Source organism: Falco peregrinus, chromosome Z (assembly GCF_023634155.1).
Source record: "Falco peregrinus isolate bFalPer1 chromosome Z, bFalPer1.pri, whole genome shotgun sequence".
Lineage (NCBI taxonomy): Eukaryota > Metazoa > Chordata > Aves > Falconiformes > Falconidae > Falco > Falco peregrinus.
In genome coordinates, this window is record NC_073739.1 from 11,755,260 (window position 1) to 11,775,751 (window position 20,492).

The 20,492-nt window shown below is 40.3% G+C and overlaps 1 protein-coding gene across 3 annotated transcripts in view; it reads left to right on the forward strand.

Annotated features, from left to right (window-relative positions):
- Positions 1–20,492, forward strand: part of ECPAS (Ecm29 proteasome adaptor and scaffold) — a 71,280-nt gene that overhangs the window by 27,302 nt on the left and 23,486 nt on the right. For all 3 annotated transcript variants that reach the window (XM_055790193.1, XM_055790192.1, XM_027789313.2), the window contains exons 8-26: positions 1,332–1,413; positions 1,668–1,787; positions 1,961–2,046; positions 2,286–2,364; positions 3,473–3,522; positions 4,069–4,135; positions 4,242–4,364; positions 5,510–5,613; positions 6,609–6,732; positions 8,969–9,049; positions 9,795–10,023; positions 10,570–10,661; positions 12,412–12,546; positions 14,596–14,761; positions 15,174–15,346; positions 15,851–15,952; positions 18,025–18,148; positions 19,116–19,261; positions 20,340–20,394. In XM_055790193.1, the coding sequence (XP_055646168.1) occupies positions 1,332–1,413; positions 1,668–1,787; positions 1,961–2,046; positions 2,286–2,364; positions 3,473–3,522; positions 4,069–4,135; positions 4,242–4,364; positions 5,510–5,613; positions 6,609–6,732; positions 8,969–9,049; positions 9,795–10,023; positions 10,570–10,661; positions 12,412–12,546; positions 14,596–14,761; positions 15,174–15,346; positions 15,851–15,952; positions 18,025–18,148; positions 19,116–19,261; positions 20,340–20,394 (2,138 nt within the window). The remainder of the gene's footprint in view (positions 1–1,331; positions 1,414–1,667; positions 1,788–1,960; positions 2,047–2,285; positions 2,365–3,472; positions 3,523–4,068; positions 4,136–4,241; positions 4,365–5,509; positions 5,614–6,608; positions 6,733–8,968; positions 9,050–9,794; positions 10,024–10,569; positions 10,662–12,411; positions 12,547–14,595; positions 14,762–15,173; positions 15,347–15,850; positions 15,953–18,024; positions 18,149–19,115; positions 19,262–20,339; positions 20,395–20,492) is intronic.

Consider the following 20,492-nt stretch of genomic DNA (forward strand, 5'->3'; position numbering starts at 1 on the left):
CTGCATACCTGCAAAGCTGCTGTGTATCCACACAGGGCTGGGAATGGTGTGGCTCACAGTCTTGTAGCTGGGAACATCACCTGGCTGTGAAGCTGGCAGCTTTAGCTGTTTTCAATCATCTTTGGTACTGCTTTTGAGCCATTTTCTTACTCCTTCATTTCCAAATTACCTTCTGTGGACTATAGATTGTCAGTAAGGCATTATAAGTGATTCACAACTGGTCAGCTTACCTATATTGTCTTTCCCAGAAAAGTATACTTTCATTTGATTTATTAAGGAGGTAAAGAGACTGTAACTGTGAAGTGGACTATAGTCTAGGAAGCTTGGCAGCCACCGTTTTCTGCATTATTAAACCTTTTGCTCATCTGCAGTCCACCTTTCGTCAGCTACAGACAATGCTTCTGTCTAACCCATCAAGAGGCCAGAGTAATAGCTGTGGTACTATTTGCTGAGTCATTGATCATACAAGGTTTGCTGGCTCATGTAGGAGATTTGGAGCAAGAGAGACCTGCCTTTGAAATGTGCAGATGGCTTCTGTATTACTACAAGTACAGGGCTATTTATCTTGGAGTCAAATACGCAATGGGAAATCTTCTCCATTCGAGTCTATTCATGTGCCTCCATTGTGGCAGTGGAGGTGATTCTAGTAGGTGTTGCCAGCCTGGTTAAGGAAGGCAGTCTCTCCTTTGCTGCTTGTCTCATCTTTCCCTTTTTGTTGGTATTCTTTCTTTGCCCAGAGAGCAAATTACATGTGTAGGCAAAATGCATGTTAATAGGCAATGTTCGATGTCTTTTATGAGAAAAACGCTGCTACTTCCTAGCTCACTTGTTCACAGATCTGAAAGAAAAGAGATAGTTTTATCTCTTCCACTTCTTTTGAAGCATGCATGTTTAACTTCTTGTTTTCACTGGGGTGTTTTTTGGATGTATGTGTGAGTTCCAAACAGTCTCATCAATAGCTGGCATTAGATGGTTATGTATTAGATGGTTAAATGGATGGAGAAGCTTGTTAATGGATGACCATTCTGTATTTAGTCAGTAGGCTACCATTGTTTATATGTCTTGTTTCAGTGGGAGAGAAGGGAGCATGTAGGTTTCTCACAAATTATTTGGAATTGTATTGTCATAATTTGTATGTGAAATTTGTAATCACATTCTTCATGATTATATATTATGTTCATGTGGGAGGAGTGATTAGAAGTCAAACTAGATCTATTAAAACTCAGCAAAGAATATGAATTTGATGTGAAACGTTATGAAATACATATTTTTAAAAGTAATTGAAGGTCAGAATCACAACATGTTGGTGTTAAATATGTTTTTTTCTTTAGTTTAATTGACTGGAACAATCCTGCTATCATCAACAAAATGTATAAAGTGTATCTTGGGGATATACCACTGAAAACCAAGGAGGTAAGCCTTCAAAGTGCCATACCTGCTTAATTTGTGAAGCTTTAATTTTAGTTGCCTTATTTTATTTGGAGAAGACACAGATTTCTTAAATCTGTCACTTTCTTTGATTTCTGCTCTCACTGAACATTTTTGCTGTTGAATAAATTTTCTTTCTCTGTCCCAGTGTGTTCTGATTTGCAATGGAAAGTAATTTAGCTAACTTAAAAGTAGTTGTCCAGTGATGCTCTGTATTATTTGAACTCTGTTTCTGACAGGGATCTGTTCTGAAACCAGAAATGAAACGAGAGTCAGTCAGCACCCGTGTTAAATTAAAGATAGTTCCTCATCTTCTGCGATCCAGGCAAGCTGCAGAAACATTCCCAGCTAACATTCAGGTAATGTTTACATTGCAAAGCTGCTCTTCCCAATGAGCTTGATATTACAGTTCCCTTAGTACTTAGGGGATGGAAGCGCTGTTACTGATGATAGTGTTTAAAGAAGGGGAATTAGAAAACCTTTGAAAGTGAAGCCAGACCTTTCTGATCTGCTCTTTATTCCTTTTGGCCAGGTGGTTTATGATGGACTTTTTGGTGCAAACACAAATGCAAAACTGAGAAATCTGTCCTTGCAGTTTGTGCATCATATCTGTATCATGTAAGTATTTAGAGAGCGCAGTGGTTTTTTAGCTATTTGTCTGGAAGCCTGTTTACTACCTATGTAAAACTCATAGAAAGTAGGGTTTTTTTCCTTAATCCTGAAATCTGTGTGTGTGTGCTTGCACACATTAAAATGTAATTTCTCAGCTTAAAGTTGAGGAAAAAATGAAACTGACAGTATATACCTAAAAGGGATGCAAAAGATAGTATTTTGTTTATTCTTGTCTCTAATTGCAGTTGTCCAGAAAGTAAAATAAAGCCGTTAGGCCCAATGCTTTTAAACGGACTTACAAAGCTGATCAATGAATACAAAGAGGTAAGCTGAAAGATTCTTTGCTGTAGAGCTATAATTCTTCATATGAATACAAGCAAAAGACAAATACCTTTATGATGGAAACTGATAAAGTGTTCTTGTTGTTGCCCGAGATGGCTATCAAAAGATACCTATTAAGAAATGTTGAAGAGAAATAAATGCTATAAAAGGCTATATAGGAAAACTGTTTTATTTGTTTGACAGCTATGGATAGGTGTTTGGACACTTTGCAAAGTCTCATGAAATCGACATGTTGGTAATCTGAAGAGTGAGGGCACAGTAGCATCTTGCTCTTGTTGCTCATTACTCTGGTGCATACAGGGGCCTCAGCTCCAGGCATACAACCTGTTGTGATAAGCAGCTGTATAGGCCTGCTTGTAATACCTTCCATCCTCTCTGTCCAGGGATGGTATTGCTGTGGGAACAGTGTTACAAACAAAACTGCAAATGCCAGTCTGGCCTGAAGAAGTCTTTCCGCTGCCGTTTCAGAAGGCAAATTCCCCACAGTACCCCTACATATATCTGACAAAGGGCTGATGTTGCAGATCACCTGCTGCAGCTTTGATCCTCTTGCTGGTTCATTTGAACTGTTGGTTGTGACCTTCTGGCCTGAGTCGGTGTTCCAAAGTATAGGCCTCCCCTGCCATTGGGAAGGGCATGAAAAAGGAATGTTCAGGAGGAAGTAAGCCCACATATAAATGTGCTGCATTGGTCATCTGTAGCATCTGTTGTGCAGACAGCATCCTATGGGTAAAGCTGCTGTTCAGGGCCAGCAGAAGGTTTCTGTGTCTTTGCTACTGTTTCGTATACTTGCTGAATCTACTTAGCTGTCTCTTTTGAAATAAAATGTGATTAGCTGAGACCAGAAGGAAGATTTACATTTTGTCACCATATGCAATTTTGTGTTTCTGCTGGAAAAGCTTGCTCCCTCTGTTCCTACCTGATGCTTTTATTCTCGGGTATGATTATCTTATGTTCCAGGATTCTTTATCCATGAAAACCTATTCAAGCGCTTTGAAGACAGAATTTAAAGTAAATATTTAATTATAAAAGATACGCCATTATATTTTTCTGGTTTTGCTGAATTTTATTTATTGTTTTATCATTCAAGGATTCAAAACTGCTGTCAATGGCATATTCAGCGGTTGGAAAGCTCTCCAGGTAACTGAAGCGCCGTTTAAGCACTGGAGCATTGCATAATTTTTCCAGAGTAATCTGTTGATTTATCAGCAGCAAGCTTTATGCCACCTGCAAATTGAGTATACAGTGCAGAGAAAAGCATTCTTCTGGTGACATCTCCAAAGATGCAAAAAGAAATGTTTTTAGCTGATAGTTTCTCTAGCAGTGATTAGTGGCTGCTCATGAATTATGCACAGAATTTAAGAAATGTTCCATTTTCTGGATTGTTAAAAACGTCAATTTAAGGAATGTACAGCAAAAAGCAGAGGGCATAAAGCTAGACAAGTGACATGTTTGGTGATATGCTGGTGATCTGAAGGATTGTCCGTAGAATACCTCACTTCCCAAACTGTCTTAAGTGTGGGTATACTGCTCCATGGTGGAAATGGATAAGATAGAGCAAACTTTCTGTGCTGACTTTGCTTTGTTTGGCAGTTAAAATGTGGGATGAGGGGAAGACCAATGAAATGTGAAGCATTTCAATGTAAAAAAACCAAAAACTTCATGGATTAAAATATCTCATTTCAGCCGAATGCCTCAGCTGTTTACCAAGGATATAGCACTGGTACAGCAGTTCTTTGAAGCTTTATGCAAGGTGGGTGCTCATGGTGTTTTGGGAAATTATTAATATTTTATGCTGGTTTTGCTTAATTCTTGTTACTGTATGCTGTAAAGTGAAAACTCTTGGTTTTGTACTGCAGGAAGATGCTGATACTAGGCTTGCCATTCAGGAGGCTTTGTCTATGATGGTTGGAGCATACAGTAACTTGGAAGGAGCCCAGCGTACCCTGATGGAAATTCTTGTAGCTTCATACTTAATAAAGGTATTTTCAGTGGAGTCAAAATTAAGTACCTTTAAAAAAGAGCTATTTGTTGTTTTTCTGTTTCCTGACACTTCCTGTGGTGTATTTTTGGAACAGGTCTCCGTTTTCTTACTGAATGTATTGGCTGATCTGGGAGAAGGGGGGTTGTGTATGCTCAGATGAAATATTTTTAATATTTGTGGCTGCAAAAAGAGAGACAATGCAGTTTTCTATTTGTGTTCTGGTTTGCAAAGAAACAAAGCCATTGTGATTACACTGTGTGTCTCTCATAGTCTCCTAAGAAAACTTTTGAGAAGTATCCTTACTTCAGGGACTGTATCTTGTGAAATACTTTGTGAAAGCAAGAGCTTGGTAGAAAGGTTCATTCACTGCTAAGTGGGGTTTTCAGTGTGCTGCGAGATTTCTAACATTATAAGGCACCTGAGAACCTCCCCAGGAGCTCAGCCTTGAGACACCAACCCAGAGGAAACCACACTTCACTAACTCTCTTACTGAGTGTCATCTTGTGTTCAGAATTCCCCAGAAGTCTGGGTTTTCGGAAAGAGCAGGTGTTGCATACTCTGTGCTTGCATGGGTTCTCAGGGTGATTGTAGAGGTATTTCTAGTGGTTGCACTAGTAACTGTGTAAGAGACTATTTTCATGCTGATGACTCTTTTGCCTGGGTGCTTGAGCAATCTAAGTCACTAGGCAATACCATTTTGAGACTATCTGAATGCAGCAAAGAGAATGACGACCCTAACCTAACGTTTCTTTTCCACCTCTGGCTGTGCTGCTCCTAAGTGCAGATCTGTTTTGTGTGGATAGATGATGTATATCATTCTTCATTTCAGCACTGCCTGGCTGGGGCAGTTGAGCTGTCTAAGAATTAGTGATAGCCCTGATTTGTGATTCAAAAACACGTGCATGTATCAAACATTTTATTTTCCACTTGTATATGTTTATATGAGAAGCTAGCTTTTGTTTTCCCTGTCTCCTGCAATATGAAGAGTTAGCAAGAGCAGTGTCTCAAAATGTCAAAATTCTTTGGGTCATGTTCATACCAAAGGACAAAGCAGATGACTGATGATTTAAAAGGGGAGAATGCAGGTCGTTAGCATGTTTATTTTAAAACTCAACAGTATGTTTGTGTCTTTTTTTCTCTAAGCCTGAAGTTCAAGTACGTCAAGTGGCTGTGAAATTTGCTAGCACGGTATTCCCTCCAGATCATATCCCTTCCAGATACTTACTCCTGTTAGCTGCAGGAGACCCGTAAGTTGTTTTAATTTTCACACACACACACACATTTGCATCCAGTATATATTTGGATGAAATGTAAGTGCATCTGTATGTGTGTTCATATGTACATAAAAACTTGCTTACTAAAATCAAGTATGATGATTTGGAAATTATCCTTTACACAGGGGCATTCTGTGACAGTGTTCTGTAGAGGACTGTTGCTGTGCCTTATGGTAGTCTTTGGCTTGGATTCTTGTTTCAGATGAACCACTGTCACTAAAGCACTTCATGTTAATGATCAATTGCAGTTGAGAAGCAAAAATGCATTAACTGAAATAATCTTTACAGTGGCTAAAAATTATTTTTTCCTGGCAAATTCTATCAGTCTGTTTTTAGCTTGAGTCAGGAGCATGCATCTGTGAGAGCTGCCACTCTGCTGAGGAGTAGTTGACTCATTAAATTACAGTAGTAGTTTCATCTGCCATTTTCTGTTACTGCAATTTAAGTGGTGGATTTTTTTTCCAGCTTACTTAATTGCTTGGGTTTTGATGTGATTAGCTATTATGTAACTAAGGAAAGCTAAATAGATCAATTGCAACAAACTTTTCTGTCGTTGCAGTGTCAGCACTGTTTCAGGAGTTGACCGTCTGCTAAGTAGATAGTGATAAACCTGACAGGTGTCAGCTGAAGCTTGAATATAGGAAGTGATGGAGAGGAGGAGCAGATAGGAAAAGAAGGGTGTGGTAACCAGGAACCAGTGAACACTAGCAGGATGTAAGAGGAGCAGAAGTGGGCTTATCCAGCCTCTTTTGTAGAGGCCACTCATCACTGTCCTTTTTCTTACCCTTCTAAAATAAACAAATCACTAGAAGTTCTAATGCAAGCATTTTTTCCCTTCCTTTCAAAAAAACCCACTTCTTACTTAAAAAGTGTTATCTCTCCCCCAGCTTCCCAAGATACCTTATTGCCCATTACAGGTAATTTGTTCTGTGCAAATAACACCTCTGTCTTATCTTTTCTTCTGAAAGGCGGGAGGAGGTACATGGAGAAGCCCAGCGGGTGCTGAGAACATTTCCTGGTAAAAATGAAAAGGAGAGTTCTGGGAAGCAGATGCCTGCCTTCCCTGAAATGGTCCACTACATTCAAGACAAGGTACAGTGCTTCTGCCCCAGTATATAAAAGTACATGCCTGATGCTCAGGCTTGTAGTAGGTGTGGTCTTCCCTTCCCTGTATCCATCTCCCTCACCTCCCCCACGGAATAAAGTTAGCTAAAGTCACAGTGAAGACCACACATAGTATTGCATTGGCAAGGTTAGCTAGCATTCATTGTTACCTTCTGCTGGCCATAATTGCGAGAGATCCAAGTGTTAGGTAACAAGGAGGCAGGTCCTTTAACAAAGGCATTATTTTGCTTTGGTGCTGTTGGTGCAGAAGATGTGTGGACTGGGGAATCCAGTGTTCAAGAGTGATAATCCAGTGTGTTCCACAGTTTGCTCACAAACATGTTCTTGAAGGGATAGGAAGATGGCGCTCCAGCTGGGCTGATGAAAATTAATATTGCACATAAACAAAAAAGATTCCTGGCTAGGAAAGGAGATGCTGTAACAAGAGAAGAAGTCTGGTTTGTTGACTTAAAGGCTTGATTATTTATCTTCATTGAAATCTGTGGAAATAATGACCATGTAAATAACCATTCACGAGTCTAGTGGAATGATATACTGAAACCTGTACTACTGAGTTTACCCTTACTGTTTGCACTGAGAGATCATCTGAAGAAGTGTTAAAATGTAGTCTGTATTACACACCTATGTCTGTAGTAGCTACGCTAGGCTTATAAGCTATAAAGGTGATGTGGAGGGTCACTGACGGTACTTCTTTTCCCTGTGATAGTCTACTTTTGTTTTTTTAAAAGTATCAGGAGTCTTAACGTGTTGGAGCACATCTGGTTTTGCAAGAGCTCTGTTGTAGCAGAACAGAGATTTCTTGTGAAACACGGTGTACTCTGCTGGTGTACACAGTATGTGAAGCTTTATGAAAAAACTTGCTTTTGTCCAAAATACTGGTTATTCAAATTGATACAGAAAAATTAAGAAACAAAGATTGAGTTTTAGGTAACACTATTAAATGCCTGTCCCCTTGTAGTTAATTTTTTAATTTTCCTTGACTTCTGTAATGTCACTAAATACATATGGATCAGCCTAGTCTAATCACTGCTGAGAAAAACAAGATTCCCTCACTCCTGGCTGAATTTTAAAATTTTTTTTCTTTGAGCACTTTTCAGATCTTCTTTACATATCCTGAAGGCATGTTAAAAAATCTTCAGAGGTACATTTCTTTGGTTAGTTGTCTTGAAGTGTGAATTTTCACATACGAATACTCTGCGAGTGTTGAAGATGTTTAAGAAGTTTGTATGCTTTGCTTGGCACAGTAGACCAAGATGCAAAAGGGCTTTCCTGCATGCATTAGCATGATCCTTGTCTCCCTCTGCAAGAAAGTGTACATGAAAGAGTAGGACCTGATCTGCATGATATGATGGGAATGTATTCAAGAGGGTCATCTTCTGGTTCATTAATTCGGGTTTTCATGAATTTTTCTGGATGTCATTGCAGTTACAGTGCAGCAAAAGACCTGAGCATGTTGAGATGTGAGGATCTGTTGACTTCTGTGCGACTACCTTGTGTGTTTATTCAGATGCAAGGCTTCCTTGCTGAATCTAGCCCTAGCACTGATGTGCGTATCACCTAGAGAATACAGACATGCTTTTCTGCAGTATTTGTAGTGGGTGTTACTGGAAACCTTCTGCTTGGATGGTTTTCTGCTGGAATACTCCTGCTTGTCAAACCTCACATTCCCATGGAAAGGAGTTACTCATTTGCTGCAGCGGCCTTCTACCTAGCAGGTGGTAGGGTCTGAGAGGCTCCCTGGTTTTGGCTGGTACAGCACAAGTTGCCCAACTCTTGGTACTGGGGAAGCCTGGCTGCTCTGCAGCGTCTCCAGGCTCAGCTGCTGTCTCCAAGCTTCCTGGTTGCCTGTCAGCTCGGATGCCTTAGAGTTTGGAAGTTTATGAGGTATTTTGGTTTCCAGTTCTAAAGCACTTCTTTTTTTCCTGGGAGGAAGAAAGAATGTTGTCCTCGTCCAGCCTCCCATGCCGTTCCCTCTCGTGAATTCAGAGTTTCTGCGTTCTGAGTTGATAGGGACATAAAGTTGGTGGACCTAAACTGTACTATTCAAGTGCACTGTGCTCTTCTTGTTATAGAACTGTTGTACATTTTCAGTTGCTAAGTGGAGGATAAACATAATTGCATCAGCAAAATTTCCTTGACCTTTCCAACATCTCTGCTGTTCATAGGTCTGAATGTTCCACTCTTAATATACTCTGTTTTTCAGGCCTCTCACCGAATGAAAACTCCAGCTAAATATATGACTGGAACTGCAGCATTGCCTTTCAATCCTGCCACATTTGCAGAGGTAATTGTCTGGATTTACTTCGTCAGATATGGTACCGTTATTTATTTAGAGGACAGTATAAGAAACTAACATTTACCGTAAGTTGCCCTACATCCTGAAATTCTTCTTAGAGACAGATGTTGGGATTAACTCTCCATCTTGTATCTGTCTGTCCTTGAAGGGCAGTCTGAACAGGATTGTCATGGAGGATTGAGAGGAATGTTCCTGAGAGGGCTGCTTTCTGCAGCGTACCTAATATAATAGCTTGTCAGAGGGAGAAACTGGCAATCCTGTGCAGAAGTCCCATTATGCTTCTTGAGGCTGTTCTTTTCATAGCAGACTCCCTGGCTTCAGTGATGTGTAAACACAAATTCAGATGTGATGCAAGGTCTGTATTAGCAGTGTGTTGGATTGCATTCGTATACATGCCAAATTAGTGCGCGATACAGGCTGAATTGTCTGCAAGGTTGCATCCGCTGATGGTAAACCAGAAGTCTGTGTATAATTTAATCTTTTGAGAGTGTTGCCAGCACTGTAGGGTTGTCTGCTTACGCAGGTGTATTGCCTTAACTGGTCCTAAGATTTGTTACGCTTTGTATTTGTTCCTGTCTCCTGACTCTTCTGTCTAGATTTGATTTAAAGAGGAAACTGTCTTGTTTTGATTACATTAAATACAGCATATTCCATGCTCTTTTATTTGGTCTTCTCCATGGTTTTCCAAGCGCTCATGCACTTGGTATCCTGTGTTTTTCTCTTCTCTACTTAGATAGTTCTGTATCTGCGGATGTGTCTTGCTCACAGTGCAGGTGTCGTGCCAGCCTCGCAGAGCTTGGCAGATATGCAAGATCATGCTCCAGCCATTGGACGTTACATAAGAAACCTCATGTCTGGCAACCACATCTCTTTCTCTTCCTCCTCCTCTTCAAAAAGTGCAGAAACCAACCCTGTACATGTATATATTGGCCTTCTTCAGCAGGTCTTAGCCGGTGTTGGAGGTAAGAAGCTGTGTGCAGCATCATCTTAAAGAAAAAGTCTTCTATTACTAGAAATGAGTTGCCACTCCCAATGCTTTGAACTTGGCTGTAGCAATCACAGAATTGTGACATTGACAATATGGTGAGAAGTTTTAACTTGTTCCTTTATATGCTGCTGTGTAGGTGGGAGAAAGCAGGACAGTAAAATTACAGCATTGCTTGACATAATGCTTTAAAATTGTGAGGCCATTGCCTGTAACAGCTTCCTCACCGGTGAATGCTATGTCTTCCTCACTCTGATAATGGCGCATCTGTGACAAGTGTAGTCTTAAAAGTCCTGAATACCTTTAGAACAAATTGCTACCAGAATGTTTGCTTCTGTTAGTTTTTCCTAATATTTCTGAGAAATACTGTACCCTGTTCTTCTGTTTTGTTTGTTATCCCTAGTGAATTGCAAATGAGTGCTTTGAAATGCCTCATACTTCTTAACCTCTTTCTATCACTGATTGTTAGGTTGTTGTAAATACTGCAGTTGTTTAATAACCTGATTCTTTAATTACTTCTTAGGTTTGCCAGTCATGTATTGTCTTCTAGAAGTTGTTTCAGTGTATCCAGAAAAACTAGCCACTAGATTTGTAGACAAAATGGATTGGATAAAGGTATGTTGAAACTTCCCCATTTTTTTGTTGTTGTTTTTTGGTTTTTTGGGATGTAGAGGGTTTGAATTAGAAAAAATTGGCTTTCTCCTATGGTGGAATGGAGTATTATTTCCAAGCATGCACTGAATTTGAAATCTGGTATTTCTACTTACAGCACCTCATGACGTGTTATATATAGCAGGATAGGGAAAATTATTTTTTGCTTGTCTGCTGTTACTGATTTTCTTCATCGACCTACATCTTCTTGGGTAATCTATGTAATTGATCTTGTTGGTATAGTCAGTCAGTTTTCCCCCTTGGTAAGAAAATCCATTAAACAGCAAAAGAAAATTGAAAAAAGAATTCTGCACATTTTTCAAGGAATTGTTTAACAATGGGAATGTTCCAGTGGGAAGATGTGAGTGGTTTTGCAGAAAATGAGATTAACTAGATCTCTGTTTTAGAGCCCTTTCTGTGGAGTTTTGGGGTTTTCTTGTTTTTTTTTTTTATTGTCCTTGAACAAAAAAAAAGGGATAATTTGAAGTCTGCGTGGGAATAAACCAAAGTGAATTCTCCTTTCCCTAGATTGTTTTCTCAGGCAACTTAATGTTTTTGATTTGCTTCAGGCATCCAGGATTTGCTAAGCTCTTGCAGGTTGCCTTTCATTTCATTGGGGGAATCTGGCAGAAAAAAATACTTGGTCAAGTTAAAGAAAAATCAGAATATGTTCTAGTAATTTCTCCTGCTCCTTTCTGTGCTGCTTCGGACTGTATACAGTTTATCATGTCTCAGTTAAATGCAGGTATGAACCTCAAAGGAAAGGACTTAAAATCATTCTGCTTTTCAGTATTGCTCATCATTTGCAGAAAACCCTTCTTTTTCTTTGATCTGGTGTCCATTTGCAAAATTCAGCTTCCAGGAGTGGTAACCGATACTACCTAGTTCCAGAAATACTGTTGTAAATCATCTGTTGTGTGATATCACTTTGCCAAGTGGAAGGAACAGTTCCAGGAGTTTGTCGGCTACATGATCTGATGCAAGTTTTGAGATGAAGTTAGAGTTACGTTTTCATGCCTGCCAGATCTCATTTCTCGCTTGGCTCATTTTTGCCGCCTTTGTGGTGGCCCAAGCCATTCAAATTTGGGTATGAATTTTTTACATGTGATGCATTACACCTCAAATTAATGACAGAGGTGAGATTGTATCTTAACAAATGACCTGAGGCTTCCCAAATTCAAATTTTCAACAATTTAAATAATACAACGTCTAATATAAAGTGCATAAATTGCATTGATAGCTGTGCTTTCCTGGACACTTTTTTTTGTCACCATTGGATTTAACTGGTTTAACCTCAGGTTTTTTCCCCCTTTGATTAATAAAAAGAAATGGAAGCCTCCAGTAGCTCAGGAGAAATAGTTTCTTTAGAGCTTTTTTTAGCTCAGTATAGGTGCAAAATGTGGAAGCTCATGTCTGAAGACAAAACTTGGCCAAGCATTCAATTAGCGTGTTTTAACACAGAACTGATGGGTAGCCCTCTTGTGGCTAGTGGTAACCATCCTCCTAAACACTGAGTGTGTAATGAATGCTTTGCTGAACTGAGTACTTTGTTTCTTACTAAATAATAATGCTGTCAGTTTAAAGAGTGTTTTCTGAGTTAAGTACTACATGTGTAGCTGCATGACAGTTGTGCTTGTATATTGAAGCTCTCTATGAACAGGTGGTATAAGAAGCTGCTTCCATATATTATGTTTCTTTTTAAAAACTCCTGCAGAGCCTGATGAATACAAACAAAGAAGAAATGCGTGAGCTTGCAGCCCTGTTTTATTCTGTCGTGCTGTCTACCATGTCTGGAGATGAGCTTAGGACCTCCTTGGAGCAGCTGATCAAGATGACAAAAGACAACCATGTAACTACCTTCCTTTGTCTGCTACTTCTTTGATTTCCTCATGTCATGTAACTAATAAGAAATCTGAATCTCATAGTGTGCCCAAGATGTATTAGCCTTAATCTGAGTGTAAAATTAACCAGCTGACTTCCAGTTGGCCTGTGAGAAGGGATTTTTGTTGTAGGTGAGTTCAGCAGATCTTTAAATAAATTAATCCCTGAAGCTGTTGTTAAGGTCAGTAGGAAGGTTTCCTGGAGGCAATTCCTAAGCAAAGCCAGCACTGTCAGATATTTAACCAATTCTAGCCAGCTAAATATTCCTCATCCCATTGAGTGGCAATAGATCACACTGCCTCAGTTTACCAGTTCCTTATTCATGAGCAACTACAGGGAACCCACAGAACTAAGAAAATGTTTAATTTGTGAAATGTTTAACTCCCCCATCCCCTCCTGAGCCATAAACGCTTCCTGGCTCCTCATTGCCTCAGGGTCTTGTCCTGCCAGCAGCCCTTGCCAGGTGAGGGCTGGCTTCTTCCCTCCCACCCCACATGGACTGCTCAGCAGCCTTCTGTTGCTGTGTCGCTGCATGGTGGGTTCGCCAGCCTTCTCTCCTCGGGCACCCTCTTCCCCTCCCTGTGATCCTCATCTCTGCATTTTGCCACTACAGGCATGGAGAAGGACTCCTGAAAACAAATCAGGCAGGTTTCTGTGCTGGTGTGTCTTGAATCCTGAAAGGCAGGGAAAGTAGTAGTATTTTTAGGTTACATTTCCCAAAGACGTTTTTATATCAGTCTCTCTGAAGGACTGAACAGGCCACCATATTACATTGCAGGTAGCAGGCTCAAATGTTGACTAGAGGTGCTGATCACTTTGCTGTAATTAGCAAACACAATTTATTTTAACTCTCTTAAAGCTCTGTCTGGGAGCTAAAGCCCTGTCATTGTTAAGATTTACGTGAAACCTTTTGCAGAAACTGGCTGAGAATGAAGAGAGATGTCAATCACGAAACAAAAAAAGCAGGGTGTTCCCATGCATTTTTGAGTTTGAGTCAGTTAGAACTCTGTTTTGCTGCAAGTGTACCAAACCAGTTGAATCAATACAGCCAGGGGTGGGTGGTGGTGATCTCTAGTGGCTCACTGCAGTGAAAATGAGTAGCCGAAGTGAAGAGAGGGGAAGGACTCATCTTCAGCTGGCTTTGCAGCTGTGAGACCGCGACAAGGAGCAGTCCCTGCTGGGCAAGCTAGTTTCAGGATTCTGTCCTGGCAGCCCAGTTGCACTGATGCAACTTTTTGCAGGGTTGTGATAAAAGCTAGGTAGACTTAACTAATCTGAGTTTTAAGTTCCTGCCCCCTTCCTTGTGTTTTTTTAATTAAGGTAACATGTAAGTCTCACAGCCTTATTTCTGCACAAAATCTTTTTGCTAGAATTCACCTGTAGGAATGAACACCGTCATTAGATAGTCTCCACACTAAATCAGCATTGGAGAAATTAATGTTCTTGACATTTAATTGCAATAATTAGGTTTCACAGTCTGTGGCCTACCAAACTGTGTAGAGGCATTGCCTTCAGTATTTATAGGCCAAGTGTGTTCTTGTTCTTAGCAATGCAAATCTAGACTTAATTTCCCTTTACTGCTTTTTACCAAAGGGCACATTTTGTCCCCTCAATCTGAGAAGGTCCAGTTATTAAGTAGAGACAGCATAGTTTTAACTTAGTTCACCTTCATAAGTCTTTACTTACAAATCAGGTGAGTTGGATTTTTTAAATGTGATTGTTGGGGTGGGTTTTTTTGCCTAGCTACCAAAAGGTAGGCTTCAGGAATGTGAGTGCTGGTGATAAGTTCTTAATCTGTCTTCCTAAGCCTCTTTTAAGCCTTGTTCATTTATCTTAAAGGACTCCATCCGTCAGAGATCACTAGCAATATCAAACTCTCTGTTGTTGCGTTGTGTGTTAGTACTGCATTATTCAGGATGCCTTCTCATCTGGCTTGTCCATATATGTTTTTAAACTTCATGCAAAGGGTTACTTACTTTGACAATGAGGTTTTCTGCACTGTTGGTGTTGTCTGTAGAGCCCGGAGGTCCAACACGGATCCTTGTTGGCTTTGGGATTTACAGTAGGAAGGTACTTGGCTAAAGGAAAAATCAGAACAATGGAGCTACATGACATAGAACACCCAAACACTGCAGTGATGCCGGAACAAGAACAACTCATAAAGTCGACAACAGAGACAATAGGTAACTTCCTACTTAAGACTGCTGCATGTAACAGGTTTTTTTTTAACCACCCCAGACTGAGGAATTTTCTAAGGTGTTCAGCCCATAGATACTGTAATCCTGAGTTCACTTTCTGTTATAGAATTTACAGCCTTCAAAAATGTCATCTGATGTATGGATATAACACTTTTCAACAAGAATTAGGTGGACTTTTAGCTCATATACCAACATTGCACAATTAGGACTGGTGCCACTGCCTAGGCTCCTCAGTGTATCTCCTTTCACTTTGCGTTCTAGCATAATGCTTTCTACCAGCTGTAAAGGAGATAGATACCCATGCAAGAAGCAAAGTATTTAAAATATAAGTGCCTGCCTGCCTACAGTTAAATACTAATATAAAATCCAAGCTACCCTGTTTTGCTTTTTCCTGTAGGTTCTTTTCTGGACAGCTCCTCTCCCTTCCTTGTGGTGGCTGCTTGTACAGCTCTTGGGGAAATTGGCAGGAACGGCCCATTGCCAATCCCCAGCGAAGGAACAGGATTTACAAAGCTGCAACTTGTTGAAAGTTTATTGGCCCGCATCCCTTCCAGCAAGGAAACAAATAAGGCAAGATTTTGTAGTATTGTTATGATTCTTGTTCACTTCTGGAATGCTTTGTCCCCAGGTTTATGTATTACCTGCCAAACTGAGCCTTGTTTTTTAAAGGAATTAGGCTTATTGCTGGCTTCAGTGAGTCAGGGTTATGCTAAGGGTTTTCAGAATTAGGCTAAGGATTTTTCCAGTGTTGTCTAGCTGTTGATTGTCTGTGCTTTCTGCAGTTGTAAGTAGGAGCTTAAGGGATGAAAACTGTGAATGGTTGTAATTTTAATTCAAGAAAAATGTGAGTATTTTCTTTTACCTGGAAATAATCTCAAAGGTAACAGGACATTTGTTTTGATCTGTGTTTTGGAAGAGAGGTGCACTGCTTGATCTAATAAGTCACTTGCATGTCTAACTTCTGGTACCTTAAGTGAAACTTCATCAGGGGTGAGAAGGAGTGGGTTTAAAGTGTGTCTTCTGGAGTTAGGAGGAAGGTTATGTGATGGTGTTGGTTTTTTGTTTGTATTTAAGATGAAGGAACGAGCAATACAAACATTAGGTTACTTCCCAGTGGGAGATGAAGATTTTCCCCACCAGAAGCTACTGCTGCAGGGTTTAATGGATTCTGTGGAGGTGAGGCATTATCAATTTATTATTCTTTATATGGCAGTATTTGTCGTGGTTTAACGTAGCTGGTAACTAAGTACCATGCAGCTGCTCACTCATTCCCCCCTCACCCAGAGGGATGGGGAGGAGAATTGGAAAGGAATGTAAAACTCAAGAGTTGAAGTAAGAACAAATGAATAACTGAAATAAAATAAAACAAAAACCCCACAATAATAATAATTATAATGGAAAGGAGGGAGAAGGGGAGAGGAATGAAAAGAAAGCAAGTGACGCACAGCAGCTGCTTACCACCTCCTGACCAGTCCCCAGGCAACAATCAGCAGGCCCTGGCCAGCCCCCGCAGTTTATACACCAAGCGTGATGCCCCGTGGTATGGAATACCTCTTTGTCTAGTTCAGGTCACCTGCCCTGGCTGTGTCCCCTCCCAGTTTCTTGTGTCCCTCCAGCCCTCTGACTGGCAGAGCCTGAGAAGTTAAAATGTCCTCAACTTAGTTGTTGCTAACACCATCAGTGTGTTATCAATGTTGTTCTCACAGCAAATGGAAAACACAGCACTGCACCAGCTACTAAGAAGAAAATTATCTCTATCCCAGCTGCAACCAGGACAGTATTTCTAGTTGAATGTTTTCTGTATACTTTAGGGCCAGGTTTACAAGGTGAGCTGTCTTTTTGTAATTGTGCCTCTGGGTTTTTTAAAACTGCCTTGAAATAGAGAGCAGAGGTAGGCTTGGGGTTTGTGAAACATTTTATGCCACAGTTCAAAAACTTGTCGGTTGAGGTCTCTGCCCCAGTCTCTGAGGTGAATATGTGTTCCCCTTCAGGAGAACTATCTGTATGTATAAAATCTTAAGAGCTTATAGTAGTGAAACTGTAGGCCTGTACTTGGTTCTTCAAAAGAACTGTAAAAGTAGATAACATAAATAAATCTTTTTTTTTCATCTGAACTACTTCAGCTGATACAACTGACTTGAATTAGAAGCTTTCCTTATAGGAATGTGTATGTATCTGCTGTCAGTCTAAATGCATCAGTGTAGTAGACTTCATTCTTTAGCAGTACTTCAGAGCTGATGTACATATTGCAGTATGCCAGACAGCAGAATCAAATAGTCAGGGAACTTTTTTTAGTGTTCTTCATTTACAGCTTGCTTCACCTTCCTTTCTTGTTCAGACTGACATAGGGTTCAGCGCTGTAGAAGCAGCTATTGAATATATCAGACAGACCTTGAGTCCTTCAATCTGATGTGATCAAACAACCAGTAATCGTAAGAACATTGCGTACACGAACATAGAAACAGCAGTTAGAAACGTAATTTTACCTCCTTTAACTGCTTAGGGACATTAACAGCTTCCTTTTTAAAATGTGTACTTGAAAAAACAAAACAATTTATCTTAGATTGCAGGAAGCTAAGGGCTTCTTCAAATGCCTGAGCATTTCATGCTTCCAGAGAGTAAGAAAAGCAATCTAGAAGGTGCTCAGAAGGTATGGAAATCAGTTCTTACGACTCAAGATTCATCATAAATAATGACAAAAAGTGGCACAGTTCTGCACATTCTGTTCCTGAGAGCTTAGAGAATAGTGAAAATAGAACAAAGAAGCAAAGGAAAGCATTGTGTGTACTCTTTTAATGTGAAAAACAGGTTTGTGCATCTCTTGGGGAATTACAGGAAAATCTTTTTACTATTGCATATGTAACAAAGCCACAGTAATTTTCATTAATGACTGTCAGTCTTGTTCTAACTTTATTTTCATCCTGCCTCTCCAATTCTTTCTGTTCACTAACTTGAACTTTTGCAGAGACTAGCAAATAGTTTGTAGGAGGTACACTTTAAAAAATAAGTATGGAAATTTTAGCTTTTACCATATATCTTGGAGAGTTCGACATCTGCTCAGTTTCCGTGAATTTCAGTGGGTCTTAGGTGCCACATAGTTTCAGAAGCTCACCAAAGGATTGATCTTACTGAAAATTGGTGTTGAGAGTTGGGGTTGGAAGAGGGACTGTGGTTTTGTGGAGTAAGTGCCAAAAGTTTTTGGGTGTGTTTAATTAGTACTGTCAGTGAGGCTCTGTTGTGTTTTTCAGGCCAAACAAATAGAACTGCAGTTCACTGTAGGTGAAGCTATTACCAGTGCTGCTGTAGGAACCAGCTCAGTGGCTGCACGTGATGCATGGACAGTCACAGAGGAGGAATATATCCCTCCTTCAGGTAGGCCTTCCTAATACAGGGGCTAGGCTGAGGAATGTAAAATATCATACAGTGTAAAATCACTGGGCTCCATAACTTTTTTCTGTGGTGTTTGATTTGTAACAGTAGAAGTAAGAGCCTTTTTTGTCTGTTAGCACAGTGCCATGTTCTGCTGTGCTGATTATATATGGGTCGTTTCACCTCTTCAAGTCCATTTACTCGGAGGGTAGAAGACTGTCTCATGTGCTGTTTAAATAGCTTCTTCATGAAATCTAATTCACTGCCAGTTGACACTGCATTTGTTTCGGGTTTTTTCATTTTGGTCTGCCATGTTTTATTAGTTCAAGTTTGAGACACACAGACCTTTTAAAATAGCATTTTGAAGCCTGCACAGGGAAACAGCACTATAAAACTAAATTACAAGTATTTTTCCAACGACTTGGAGTGATATGATTAAATTACATTTGCATGCAATAAATGCAGAAATTTTATTTGAAGACTAAGATTTGGTACCCACTGAAATACAAGCATGACAAAATGCTAGTTTCAGAACAGGCACCTATTGGCCTTAGATCTGCAAACAGGTGTTTTAATGTTGTAAGAGTGGTCTTAGATATCTGTTGTTCACAAAGCTGAGCATGTGCAGAATGGGGTAGGAACCAAATCCTGCCATTGCTCCAGAAATTTTGAGTCCTAACAGTAGTGCAGTGGGTCTCACGCAGTATGAGTGCTACCTCATCTTGGCCACAGGCTCCAAAACACTTTCAGGAAGGGTTGGGAGGATTCTGTTCACTGTTTGTTAGGAGAAATACTTTCCCAGTGACTCCAGTGAAGGCATTTCCTAGGTAAGCAGAGATTAAGGTGTCATCTGAGTACTTATGACCTGAATAGGTTTTGCATTGCCACTGCACATTATTGAAATAAAAAATAGGTGCGGCAAATTCTCAAAGTTCCCCCTCTCCCCTTCACCTTTCTTTCTTCCATATAGGTTTGAAAGTGAATGACGTGGTTCCCTGGGTCCTAGACCTTATTTTGAACAAGCACATTATCAGCCCCAACCCACACGTCAGGCAGGCAGCTTGCATCTGGCTTCTGTCAATGGTGAAGAAGCTGAGCACACACAAAGCAATTAAGGTAAGAAATAGGCTCCTTTCCCAACACTGGCTCCTTGTCCCTGTTTTTGTCTCACCTCCTTTCTGTGCCTTCCTTCTCCTTCACTTCCATTGACTCTTTTCCCCCAGTGCTGCACTTATTGAGACTTTATTGAGGTCTTTTTGAGATGTGCCTTATCTTCTGTTACTAGGGGTACATACTAACTGGCAGGTGAACAAGGCTGTTTGGCACCTTTGTAAACATCTGACTTGCACTGAAGTCAGAGTGAGCTTAGTGTGAACAGCTGTTGCAACATGTAATAGTACGTCTTCCCTTGGGAAGGAGAGATTGGTGTCTGTATAGTTTTCAGGATTTATTTTTGGAAAACATTAAAAGGCACTCTAGTTGGGGAAGAGGGGGGAGAACTAGATGGAATTCCTGGACCCGGTTTCACAGAGTTTATCACAACTTTGGTACCTGAGAGCAGTTACGATGTCCTTCATGTGCTCTGTATTTTTGATGTGCTTTGATGGAAACCTTATGTTTAGGGTGCTTGTCTGTAATGAGAGAATGTGAAAGGTCCCATGCAAGGACTTAATAAAGCATTCCCAACCAAAATGTCTGCTCTCTGCATAGAGGTACTACAGGCTGTGATGGGACCATGTAACCATTTTCTGCTCTCCAGGTAATGATAAAGAGCTTTGGGACAATAAGTGCTTTGCAAATGTAAGATCATATTTACACTGATCTAAACAATGCACCTTGTGGGAGGTGGCAAAATCCACTAGTTTGGGGATGAAGTAAAGATGTCCTTGCACAAAAGACAGCCCCATCTGGCTGCATTACTCCTCTGTATTAGATAAGGAAAATAAAAGTTGTTTACTAATGGCATGATAGCTGTAAGGAGATGCTGGACTAATAACTGTTACCTTCTGTGAATGTCAGTAAAGCTGCTGCTTACCTGTCTGGAAAGGAGGGCAGTTCTTGTCATAGGTGCAGCTCAAATAGGCAACCTCACTGGTACAGTAGCCTCTGTTTATCTGTTAGGAACTTGCCTTGAGACCAGACAAAGGATCCAAAACCTGAGATAAAAATAATGTCCTTTTTTCTCACTTTACAGTCTCATCTCAAGGATATTCAAAGTGCATTTGTTTCAATTCTGTCAGATAGTGATGGTAAGTACTATCGCATCTTAAGAGTTGTGTCTTTTGGTGGTCTTTTAACGGAATGGAGGGAATGTTTGAGCAGGCAGAAAGTCACCTACGTTCTCTCT